The sequence below is a fragment of the Micrasema longulum genome, unplaced genomic scaffold (assembly GCF_059751315.1).
Source record: "Micrasema longulum isolate JH-2025_06_02 unplaced genomic scaffold, ASM5975131v1 h1tg001409l, whole genome shotgun sequence".
In the NCBI taxonomy this organism is placed as follows: Eukaryota; Metazoa; Arthropoda; class Insecta; order Trichoptera; family Brachycentridae; genus Micrasema; species Micrasema longulum.
Genome location: NW_028278595.1, coordinates 37,576 through 49,881, shown reverse-complemented (window position 1 = coordinate 49,881; position 12,306 = coordinate 37,576). Strand labels below are relative to the sequence as shown.

General features: G+C 40.3%; 1 protein-coding gene across 1 annotated transcript in view; it reads left to right on the top strand.

The window, feature by feature from the left end:
* The window catches only part of enc (R3H domain containing protein encore), a 94,960-nt gene extending 82,989 nt beyond the window's left edge, over window positions 1–11,971 (top strand). The window contains exons 13-18 of the mRNA XM_088235610.1: window positions 871–964; window positions 3,217–4,364; window positions 7,110–7,186; window positions 8,664–9,051; window positions 10,154–10,211; window positions 10,925–11,971. Of these exons, the coding sequence (XP_088091736.1) occupies window positions 871–964; window positions 3,217–4,364; window positions 7,110–7,186; window positions 8,664–9,051; window positions 10,154–10,211; window positions 10,925–10,974 (1,815 nt within the window). The 3' untranslated portion in view covers window positions 10,975–11,971. The remainder of the gene's footprint in view (window positions 1–870; window positions 965–3,216; window positions 4,365–7,109; window positions 7,187–8,663; window positions 9,052–10,153; window positions 10,212–10,924) is intronic.
* The last annotated feature ends 335 nt before the right edge of the window (window positions 11,972–12,306 follow it).

Genomic DNA, 12,306 nt, shown 5'->3' with positions numbered 1-12,306 from the left:
AGTCCAAGAACAATGGCGCGTGATAACTACTTTTAACTACAGCATGGATATCTGTCGAGGATATCCCATCTTTCCCGCATTCTGCTTCAAGATTATGGCGTTGTGAACTGAAAATTGGACACTGAAATAACAGATGTTCGATACTCTGTGAAGAAATATCATCGCACGGACAATAGTCATCATTCCTTCATTTTAACCTATATGGGTAACTTCTCATAGCTCCGTGTCCGGTAAAAGTTTGGGTCGTTTCAAAAGTACTTTGGTGATGACGACGGAAGTTTGCCGCATCAGCCGGCGTTGGGTTTAGTGATTTGACCTGTAGAAGAAGCGCGGTAATGATCCTCCCAACGCTGCTGCGTATTTTGTTTTGTACAGCGTTTAGTTTCTTTTACAAGTTGCAGTTTTTCGGGAGTTTCTATAATCAATGTCGTCGGTCTCGTAGTGTAGTGGTCAGAGCGTCTACCCACCATGCAAGAGATCTCGGGTTCGATTCCCAACATGGTTGAGGTGAAACATTTATTTAAAAAGGTGTTTTTACACTATAATTGATGATTATGATGACTAAATTCACTATAAAGTGATTTTGTTTCTGACACTGGGAATTGGTTTCTGGGTGACTCTTACAAATAAAGAAAATATTTATATTGGTAGGCAGAGAGGATAGACTGCCACGCCACTCTTTTTCTACATACACATCATGTTTCCTCTGCATCTGCATTGGTCTGCCTTTTGATACGCTCATTTTCAAGTTTTTGATGAAACTAATCTTGACGTGCCTTTCTTCTTAAAAGAAATATATGTCAATTTATCTATCGAAATGCACGCACTTAAAATGTTGTTATATATTTCTTCCTGTGTTTATTCAATCAGGTGCAAGGAACTGCAGCCTGGGCCTGGCCGCACCTGGTCTACGGAGCGCAGCACCAACATCTGCAAGACGTCGCCCACAAAATTCCACCACATGGTAAGATTATGGAAGATCGGTGATTATTTAAAATATTTTTTTATTTTGTTAATAGACAATCAGAATACGCCCAAAACCCTTTTTTGATACAATATTTTGAGTTTGTCCAAATGTTTGTCGACAAAAGACTGCATTTCACCCCCTAGAGATGGAGAACATTTTAGAGAACTTCACTTTTGGTGCGAAGTAGACTCGAGAGTGGCTCGATGATTTGGGGACCGTCTGAGTTGAAGTACTCTCTTATGGTGGAGAGGGTTCAGAAGAAATTTCCTCGGTTTCTCTGCATGAGCGAGTGCGGATATTATCCATGGCCTTATCCCACTGAGTTCCTCGAGGGTATGCTCGGTTACAGCAGTTTGAAGACCGGAAGGAATGTGCATTTAACTACGCACGTTTGTTGCGCGGTATTATTGACAACGCTGAAATTATGCGGAGCATCAGCTTTTATGTTCCGGATAATTACCTCAGACAGCGTCAGCATAGACTGTTTCACATTCCAATATACAGGACCGATCTGCCAAGGGTTATGCCCGTTGGAAGAGCTATCTCTACGTTGAACAATATCACTTTGGACATTGACATTTTTCACGTCTCCGAGGGAGTTTTTCGTTACAAGATTCTCTTACTTTTTCAACATGTCATTCTCTAGATATTATGTATATTTATGTGTTATTTTTATATTTACCTAATTTTACCTTATTACTTTAATTGTTTCTATATGTACGAATTAAGATATTCCATTTTGTAATGTACATCTTCTCTGGTCTCAATCCTGGGATTGGCTGGCAGCAATTACATTCCTCCCTGTCTTGTGCGGCTCTTTTAAAGTCAACAGATGATGAGCAGCGCACGTCCTCTAATAGGTCCTCCGGTTACTCTCGGCGTGGGCGTCCCCTAGAATGTGTCCCCTCGGTCATCCCCTCCATTATGACACGCAGGAGGCCTTCTTGACGTGTTACATGGCCGACCCGTCTCGCTCGCCTTTCGGACAAGGTCCTGAGCAGGTGCCTTCCACCTTCGATTCTTTGGAGAACCTCCTCATTTGTAATGTGGTCTCTCCAGGAAATTCCTAGTTGTCTTCTATAGGACCACATCTCAAAAGCCTCTAGTCTCCGTTTATCTCTTTCGGATGTACATATATATGAATAAATAAAATTGAAATTGAAATTAAAATCAACAAAAGGAAGAATTTTTAAAAAATGATTTTCAAACTTAGGCAAAATGGTGAATGTTACGCAGTGTGTTAAGTGGCCACTTCAACCAGCCAACGACAGGTCATAAGCCCTGTAAATGCCTAGACTTCCATATTCCCTTCTCTAAAATGTTCCGCATCTCCGGATTACATTCATTTAACAAAATATTTTTTCTTATTTAACCCTCCCTCCCGGTGTCTCCCCGGTGCGCGGTGATGTGCAGCCAGTACACATTGCGTCTAATAACTATAATATCTTTATGAATATAATTAAATTGGGTTTAGATTTTCAGTATTCCTCCATTACACATTTACGTATCCACTGAAATAATTTGTTGTTAAATAATAAGTACTTATTAGGCACAAAAAACATTTTATCGGAAATCGGGGATAAATTACAAGTATCATCTAAAGTATACTCTCAGTCAGTCATGTAGTCCAGTACTATATAGCTACTCAGTAGCTCTCGGGAAGTTGGCGCGGGTGCACGTTTCGCCCGAGTCGTTAGCGATACCCAATGGTTTTTTCATGTTTTCATAAGTTAGATTTGAAATATTATCATCTTTGAATTAAATTATGGTTAATTAAAGCCATTCCCAATAAATATTCCATTTTTCCATGTTTAAATCTCTTATTTTTTTAATGTGTGTAGTGACTACACAGCACTGTAACGCAAGGGTGTTTTTAGGACAGTAAGGGAAAGGTTAAATTCACATTCTATTGATAATATTTTTAACATCTTTTGTAAAGGTTGTCTGAGTCTTTAGTTTAGTTTTGTCTGGTTGTTTATTGTATAATTTCAGTCCCCGGTGTATTTGTCTCGAATGTCCTCATCTCCTTTAAGAATGTTGTTTGTGATATTGTTCTGATATTTTCGTATTGTGTCACGTTTAATACAATTTTTTTCATACAATAGTATTTTATATTGGATTAAATAAATAGTTGTTTAGTTTGTTCAAATGGTTCTCTAGTTGCTGTTATTTTATATCCAATTTCCATAGCACTACCGATGAATTTTTTGTAAATTCTATGAGTATGATTGTTCTACTTTTTTTCACAGGTCCATTCATTCCCCAACAGGCAGAGTCGCCCCTGAACCCGAACATCCCACCCGGATTCTATCCCCAGCCCGTCCTGATGGCCCCCGCGCATCAGTACTACCCCTACCAGCCACCGGTACACCAGGCCCCTCCGCAGCCCCAATTCCCCGTCTTCCAGCCCTACGCCCAGGCCAGAGCGCCCGACGCCCCTACGTACGCGCACTTCGAAGCCCAACAACAGGCCTACTGTAAGATGAACGATAACGGACGCAGCAGCGCTCGGTCGCCGCAGAAGAACTCGAACTCGCGAGCGCCTTCGAACCCCGGGTCTTCCAGAGCGACGCCTTTGATGAACTACCAAAACTACATCGCGAACGACGCCTTTCAAAATCTGGATCAAAACTTGATCAACGCCATTCACTTCGCGCAAAATCCGATCAACTACGGCGTGCTGCCGTACACGTACCAAGAAAACAGCGCGCAGAACGTGCAGTTCGACGTCAACAAAACTTTCAACAACGCGCGCGGGTTCTACAAGGACTACCCGGGCGCGAGCGACAGAAGGGAGGCCGTGAGCCAAATGGAGAAGAACATGGACGCGATTCAGCGCGCCGAGTCGTTCGCGGACGAAAACAAAGACGAGCGCTTCAACAGGATGAAGGAGCGCAGAAAAATGTTCAGGAACGCGAGCGTCAACTCCGGCGGGCGGCAAGACAGCTTCGAGCGGAACTGCGACGGCCACCCGGACGCCCCGAACAGGCCGTTCGACCCGCGGCGCCCTCCGGGCCTCAAGGCGGCGGACGCGAAAGATTTCGGCGACCAGAAGCCGCGGTTCGTCAACATCTCCAAGGACCTCGCCGACCGCGTGGCCACCAGCAAGCTCAGCAACGAAGCCAAAGCCTTCGTGCCCAAAGACAAGTCCGACGACCGGGCCGAACTCAAAATGGCGGGCCAAAGCTCGGCAGGCGTCGACCGGAAGCCCGTTTGGCTGAAGCAGGGAATCAACATGAGAAACTACCACAACTTTCCGAGGAACCGCCAGTACAGGAACGGCCCCGGCGGATTCGATAAGAATCAGTTCAGAAACAACGATAGAGAGAGGAGTGTCGAGGATAGAAACTTCAAAGGCGTCTACGGCAGTGAACAAACGTTATCGCCAACTTTACAGGTAATTTTTTATTTTTTTATTAATCAATATGTTTTCATAAATGGTACATGTTTTTTTTTATTCTAATACAAATCGGATGATGACAGTCAAACAGTTTACTTTGACCGAGATGTTCAGCAACGTGAATGTTACACGGTGTGTTAAAGTGGTCGCTTAAACCAGCCAGTGACAGGTCATAATCCCTGTAAATGCCTAGACTTCCATATTCTCTGCTCAAAAATGTTTTCCCTCTCTGTTGCAACAAATTTAGAAAAAAAAATTGGCTTATTTTGACAGTCCAATAACCAGATTGCGAAACTTCAGAGGAAAATTTCTCGTGGTAAGCTTTAAAAAAAATCCTAACAAAATTTTTCCAAAAAACTATTTTAAAAAAAAATATAAAAAATTTCATCTCAAAATATAGTGAATCCCTCCACAAACCCCTACCCTTCTTCTACCCAGCCGCTTCCCTTGTCCGCGTCTGGTGCGTATCGCTTCGTTGGTCAAATGCGTTTTTATCGCAGTTTTTTTTCGTTGAGGAGGAATAGGGGTTTGCGGAAGGGATGCCAGTCCAAAAAATTAAAGATTATGCAAAAAAAAAATAATTTAAAATGACTTTTTGGAAAAATTTTGTCAAGATTTTTTTAAAAGCATGTTTCTCTGAAGTTTCGCGGTCTGGCCTTGAAACACCGTGTATAGATGCTTTGGAAATTTAAGGATGTGTGAATGTTCAATGGGCAAATCGGGTTGTGGTCCTGTGGCCAGTGTCTCGGACTCGCAGACCAAAGGTCTGTGGTTCGAATCCCACTCTACCCCAACTTGATTCCATTTTATGATCGTGAGTTATGAAAATGGCCCTCAAAATGAAATATATGTTATTATTTTTTTAAATTTTTTTTATTAGCTAATAAATTAATCTAAAAAATCACAAGCCGATCGGTACTATTCTTATTGAAATCTGTTAAGAAATAAGGGAGATATAAAGGATTTAATTCTAGTCATTTGAATGGTGCCCAAAACAAACAATTCGTGACGTCATCAAGTATGACGTCTTCGGATGTTTTGTGACGTCATCGGATTTTTTTCATCAATGTTTATGGATTTTATAGAGTGTTGTGTCGTTTGTTTACATTTACAGCGTCCTGTCACTTGTCAGATCAAACGCTACGAGTTGTGATTTATAATTTTCGCAATAAATTGAATTAATTTAGAAGGGTTTGAAAACCATAAAATATAATAAAAGAAATTCGAGATGTAAGATGTAATCCGTTTTCACTTTCATCTGCCAGTGCCTGGAACTGGAGTGTGGAGTGGGTAAGGGGGGGGCTTAAGATAATATGCATAGACAACTCTCCTTGTCAGATCCTCATCCTTAGAGCAATCTCTTAATCTGTCTTCATTGGAGAGACGTAGAACTGAGATGGACCTTATATGCATTTTCACGAAGTTATCCGGATATGCAGAAATGAGGATGCAAATTTACTCTGAGATCACTTTTTCATTGCTCTTAATAATACAATTGGAATCACATCAAAAACTTACTCAAACATGTCTAGCAAAATTAATTGCTGTGACGAAGAAACACAGCGTAACATATCCTTTTATATTTCCTGATAATGATCCGGATATTTTGCAATCCGAATGACTGGAGTTCGGAAAAACTGAGTTTTACTGTATATAATATTCAAATGAATTAAAAAAAATAAACAAATCTCTCAAACTTCTCGGTTTTATCAATAGAGTGACGGCGGACTTCAAAAATATGAATACCATCAAAACTCTTTATTGCTCACTAGTTCGACCCCATCTAGAATACGCTTCTCCTATTTGGTCTCCGTTCTACAGGACTCATATTGACCATATCGAGTCTGTCCAACACCGTTTTCTAAGAAAAGTGACTTGGTTGCTCGGATTACAAAGGGGTAATTATTCCTATTTTGAATGAAGACAGATTAAGAGCAATCTCTTAATCTGTCTTCATTGGAGAGACGTAGAACTGAGATGGACCTTATATGCATTTTCAAAATACTTAATGCTTTAAGTGATGTCCCATCTCTGTTGCAATCAATTTCTTTTCATGTTCCCAACCGTGTCACCAGAAGTCAAAACCTGCTGTTTATAAAATCTTCTAAGAGCAACTTTGGTTTTTATGCCCCAATGTCCAGAATGTGTAGATTAGTCAATTCATCACACGACTTGGAATTCTTTGGGATAGATCTTCCGGCTTTTCGTAGATCTCTTCGCGACCAAACAGTGTGGGATGAAATTCGATTGGCATGGTTTAGCTCGAAGTCTTAGGTCTTTCGTTTTTATGGATATATTGGATACAATTATTGTTTTGCACTTGTTTGTCTTTGCTAAATAGTTTTATGTTCTTTTTGTTCAGTTTCTTGCATTTATGTTTCTTCATGTAACTGTTGTAATTGGCTTAGGCCGTATATATATAATTAATAAATAAATAAATATGTCTATCTGTGGCCTGTGGCCTGCGGCATTACCAACATTAAAATGAATGCATTACCCGTGAACTTCTGTGACAAAATTTATTACCAACTTACGAAACGATCGTTTTCGAAAGACCTTATTTTCCAAACCAAAATAATGAATGAAAATATTCATTATAAGGGTTTATATAAACACTGGGAGAATCTTTAAAAAATATTTTATTTGTAGAGTAGGTTAAATCCGATATTCCTCCCGAGTGATAATAGCCTATCATCAGCAAAATGGTGGATGTTGTTTTTTTTTCAAATTTTATCATTACAGGCCCGCACGGTGACATCCGCCTGGATTCAGCGGAGTATAGACAGTCCAGGACACAGCCAACACTGCAGCAATACGAGGTAAATTCAATTCATTCATTTATTTTAAATATAACATATGCATTACAAAGATATATTCAATACGTACATATTATAAAAAAGAAAAAAAAATACACGAAAGAGACTCATGTCAAAGTAGTAGGAGAATCCTGCTCCGGAAAACCCCTTCGGATACATGGAACAGATCAACATCCAGAGCGTTGTTGTTCAGCGTAGCGGTAGCCCTTCCAACATTTCGGAATATGAAACAATCTATGCTGACACTGTCTTAGGTAATTATCAGGAACATACAAACCAATGCTCATCATAATTTCAGAATTATCGATCATCCCGCGCAACAATTGATAAAAATGTGTAGTCAAATACACATTCCTTCTAGTCTCTAAACTGTTGTAGCCGAGCATACCCTGGGGAGACTCGGTCGGGTAGAGCCGAGGATAATACCCGCACTCTCTCATGTAGAGATATCTCAGAAACTCCTTTTGGATTTTCTCTATCATAAGAGAGTACTTCAGTTCATGTGGCCCCCAAATCATCGAGCCACTCTCGAGTCTACTTCGCACCGAGGAGTTGTAAACAGTTCTCAGTACGCGGGTATTTTCGAAAACCCTGGCAGTACGCAGAACAAATCTTAACATCTTCAATGCAATACCACTGATTGTCTCTATGTGTTCATGAAATGTCAGGGTGCTCACAAATCTATCGCCCAGATCCTTAACATTCGATGTTCGTATCAGATTCTGGTCATTCATTTTGTTGCGAAAAAAAAGAGTTTTTGGGCCCTCGTGAAGGACGTGACCGAACACTTTGAAACATTAAACCTAAGTTTGTTTCGCCTTCCACATTCAGATATATTAGATATATCCGCTTGGAGAAGACGAAAATCGTCAGAAGTTGTCACCTTTAAGAATAGTTTTAACAACAGAAAACGCGAGTTCAAAATTACATTTTTAAAATTATTAATGAAAATTGAGAACAACAATGGACCCAGGTTAGAGCCTTGCGGGACACCCGAGAAAGTATGGAAACATGTATTGGTTTCTGTTTTGGAGGTAGCTCGCCATTAATTTTAACATACCATCCGAGAAACCGATCTCATACAGCTTATTTAATAGGACATCATGGTCGATAGTATCAAAGGCCTTGGCGAAGTCATTATATGAACAGTCTACCTGATGTCCTGCATCCAGAGCTTCCGTGACGTAGTTTGTAAAAACCATTAGATTGGTTTCAACCGAGCGACCTTTCCTGAACCCATGTTGTTCATCAATAATAAATGGCTCTACTCGGGAAGTGACGATTCTACATATGATAATTTCAAATACCTTCGCTGGTTCAGAAAGAACAGCTACAGGTCTGTAATTTTCTACTGACGACTTGGATCTAGTCTTATGTATAGGTGTTACTTTTGACGTCTTCAATAATATTACCCTCGATTGTGCAAAGGCCAGGTCTGTACGGTATTCATTAAAATATTATTTGATGTTTCTTTTCACAGCAGCGCCAACGCCAGTCCGTCTCCCGTGTTCACGATCGCGAACTTCACGCGACCCCCGCCCGCGTACGCGCCGAGCATCACCGCGCACGCGCGCGTCAACAGCCTGCCGCAGCACGGTGCGTTCCACCAGCGCGCGATCAAGGACAACAACAACTACGCGCACAAGGTTCCCGAGTCCGGCTCGAAGGACCAGTGCCAGAGTGGCGCGGGCTTCGGCGCCGCGAAGGGAGCGTTCAGAGCCAACGTGCCGTCCCCGCTTGCGAAGGACCTCAATATTAACCTCATGCAGCAGATTAGCGTCGGCCAGCAGATGATACAGAGGAACCAGATTCTTAGCATTGGGGGCGGATTCGTTCCGCAACCACAAGGGACACTTTTGCTTAGACAGGTTTGTACTTTTTTATCATTCTTGTGTGGCTGTGGTGTCACACTAGGCTACATACAATACAAGACTCAATATATCTCTCTTATTTTTTTCAATTGTGAAGTTGTTTTTTTTGTAATCTTCAAATAAATATATTCACAACGGATTTGGAAAGTAAAACTTCATTTTAAAAATCCAGCATTTCAATGCAAAAAATATCTGTATAAGAAAGAGCACAAAGATAGAACTCATTACAAGGAAGACAGAGACGCTGTTCTGTGATCGGTGTTTGTGTGGAAGAAATTTAGTCAGTTATTGACAGTGATGGGAGATGCACGCAATGCCGCAGCGAGACTTATTTTCGGAATCTCTAAGTTCAGTCATATCACTCCACTACTTCGGGAACTACACTGGCTACGTTTTCCACAGAGGGTCGAATACAAACTCTGTTGGCTTATGTATAAGTCACTGCACAACTCGGCTCCGGAATATCTAAGGGAACTATGCATTCCAGATGAACTAGCTGACAGGCGTCTCACGCTTAGATCAGCCACGTCTTCGGCGAGAGGAAAAGTTATTATACCTCTACGCAAACAGCGCACTAAATTTAGTGAACGCGCATTTGCGGTCGCAGGCCCTATGGCATGGAATGCTCTCCCAGCAGAGGTGCGAGGCTGTGAAAGTGAAGTGATGTTTCGGAAAAAACTTAAAACCCACTTGTTCTCTAAATCATTTGAATAAATCCGTAGCACGTGACAACAAAATATTTTTTAAAAATTAAATTACAAATTTAAAAGCTTCAATTAAATTAACTTAACAATAGAATCACCATGTAAAGCGCCCTTGAGGTATTTTATTACGAAAATGGCGCTATATAAGTTATCCATAATAAATAAATAAATAAGATGAACGGGGTATTTATGATTTTGCCTACATACTAGGCAACGCCTTAAAATATTTTCTTTTTCAATTTTTACACTTCTTCTCGAACCAGGGGGATTCATCGACAATGTTTTAAGTTAATATTTCAATCAGGTGAATCTCACGTCTACTATCTGTCGTCCACAAACTACTAGACGAACTCAAAACAGTGTTGATAATAATGAATTTAATTGATATGTTATAGATTCCGCATTGGCTACGCAGAGCTCAAGGCCCGGGAGTATTTGGAGCCCCACCGCAATGTACGTATACGACTGCCTCCTTTATCCAATGGACCGCCGCACACGTCTATCCTGGCATACATTTCTAGCTTCTTCCACATTCACACATCTTATCCCTTCAGTCCTGCCTGCTTTTGACATGACCAGACTTAAGATTTTGGTTTATCTGATCACGCCACATCTTCCTCAATCGTCCTCGTCTCACGTTGCCTTTCATTTTAGCCATTTGCAATTGTTTTACCATTCTTTCGGCATCCATTCGTTCTACGTGACCGAACCATCTCAGATTATAAATCACTTTTTTAATTTTTTTTGATTTCCAATCTGTCTAATTTTAATATTTTATTTTCAACATGAAGTACTTTTAATGTGTGATTATTTTCTATCAGATGATTTGCGAATTAAGAAAAATTATTATTATTTAATTTTATTAAAATTATTGGTCTTTTACTCTAATTTTAAATTTCTTTTGGTTTTTCGAATGTAGGTAGATTGAATTGCAATCATTACAAATTAATTGGTTAAGTGTTTTCACACTAGAATATTTCATAGTCCCTGGTCTGGCGCCTGAAGCGTAAGACCGATCATCTCACCTTCATGTAACAAAAATGAACAAGATACGCTGCGATTGGTGCACCGATGCAGTGCCCTATGCACCATTAGGTGCATAAAGGGAATGATGATGTATGATATTTGTCGCCAGTGATAAAAAATTTTTTTTTTGCTGTTTCTAGTTGGTCAGAGAACATCCCGAGCACCGCACCCGCCACCGAGTAGACTATAATGCCAGCTTCTCCGCCAGGAGTCGACGTGGCAACACGCAGTCCAAGTGGCGTTCAAATCTCTGCTCGACAAACCTTAAGTGCAATAAATGATCGCAAAAAATCATGACCAAGTGACGTTTGGATCATCTTTCAACAAACCTCGAGTGTTATAATCGCGAAAAAATATGATTATGTGGCGTTTGAATCTTCATTCAACAAATCTCAAGTGCAATAATTGCTACAAAACATACCCAAGTGGTATTTGGATCTTGATCCAACACAACTCAAGCGTAATAGTCGTCAAAACATATATAAGTGGCGTTTAGATTCTCATTCAACAAACCTCAAGTGTGATAATCGGGACAAAACATTCCCAAGTGGCGTTCGGATCTGCATTCAACATACCTCAAGTGTAACAATTGCCACCAAACATTTCCATGTGGCTTTCACATCCTCATTCAATAAACCTCAAGTGTAATAATTGGTATTTAACATTCCCAAGTGGCGTTTGGATCCGCATTCAACAAACCTCAAGTGTAATAATTGTGACAAAACTAACCAAGTGGCATTCAGGCCCTCATTCAATAAACATTAAAAATTCTGACTCGACAAATCTCAAGTGTAAAAACACATACATGAGTGGCGTACGGATCCTCACTCAATAAACCTTAAGTGTAACAAATGCGGCAAAACTTATTTAAGTGGCGTTCAGTTCCCTTCTCAACAAACTTCAAGTGTACAACACATACCCAAGTGGCATTCAACAAAACTAAAGTGTAGCAATCGCAACAAAAAAGAACTAACGAAAGTGACGCTATGTCAAGCCTGATGACAATAGTCACCAGTGATTGCTTTTTTTAATTGATTTATTTTCATTACCAAGTCAAACCACTAACTGATCTATCATTATTCCTGATACATTTTTTATTGACTTTTATTCTTAAAAGTGGATTATTGTTGCTGCGTTCGTAATCTTATCTTTGTATTGGGTACAAAGTAAAAAAAACAAAAATAAAAGGTTATTTCGGTCGGTTCATTGAGTAACCGAATTGATTTTGTGTGGTGACAGTTGTCACCACACAAAATTGCCTTTTTTTTAGTCATCTTATTTCTGTGTTTGTCACAGAATCGAACCACTTTCGGCCGCTTCGTTGAGTATATGTACTTCCTTCGCCCAGTGACAAATGTCACCGGAGGTTGCTGCATCCGTTGCCTTGTTCCCATATCCAAGTCCAAACCACCGGATGACCACGTCTATTCCGGTTACTGGAACAGTAACCGAAACACGAATTAATTATTAGGTTGACAATAACCTTAATAATAAACTTCTCGGTCTCATTTATAAAATGCGT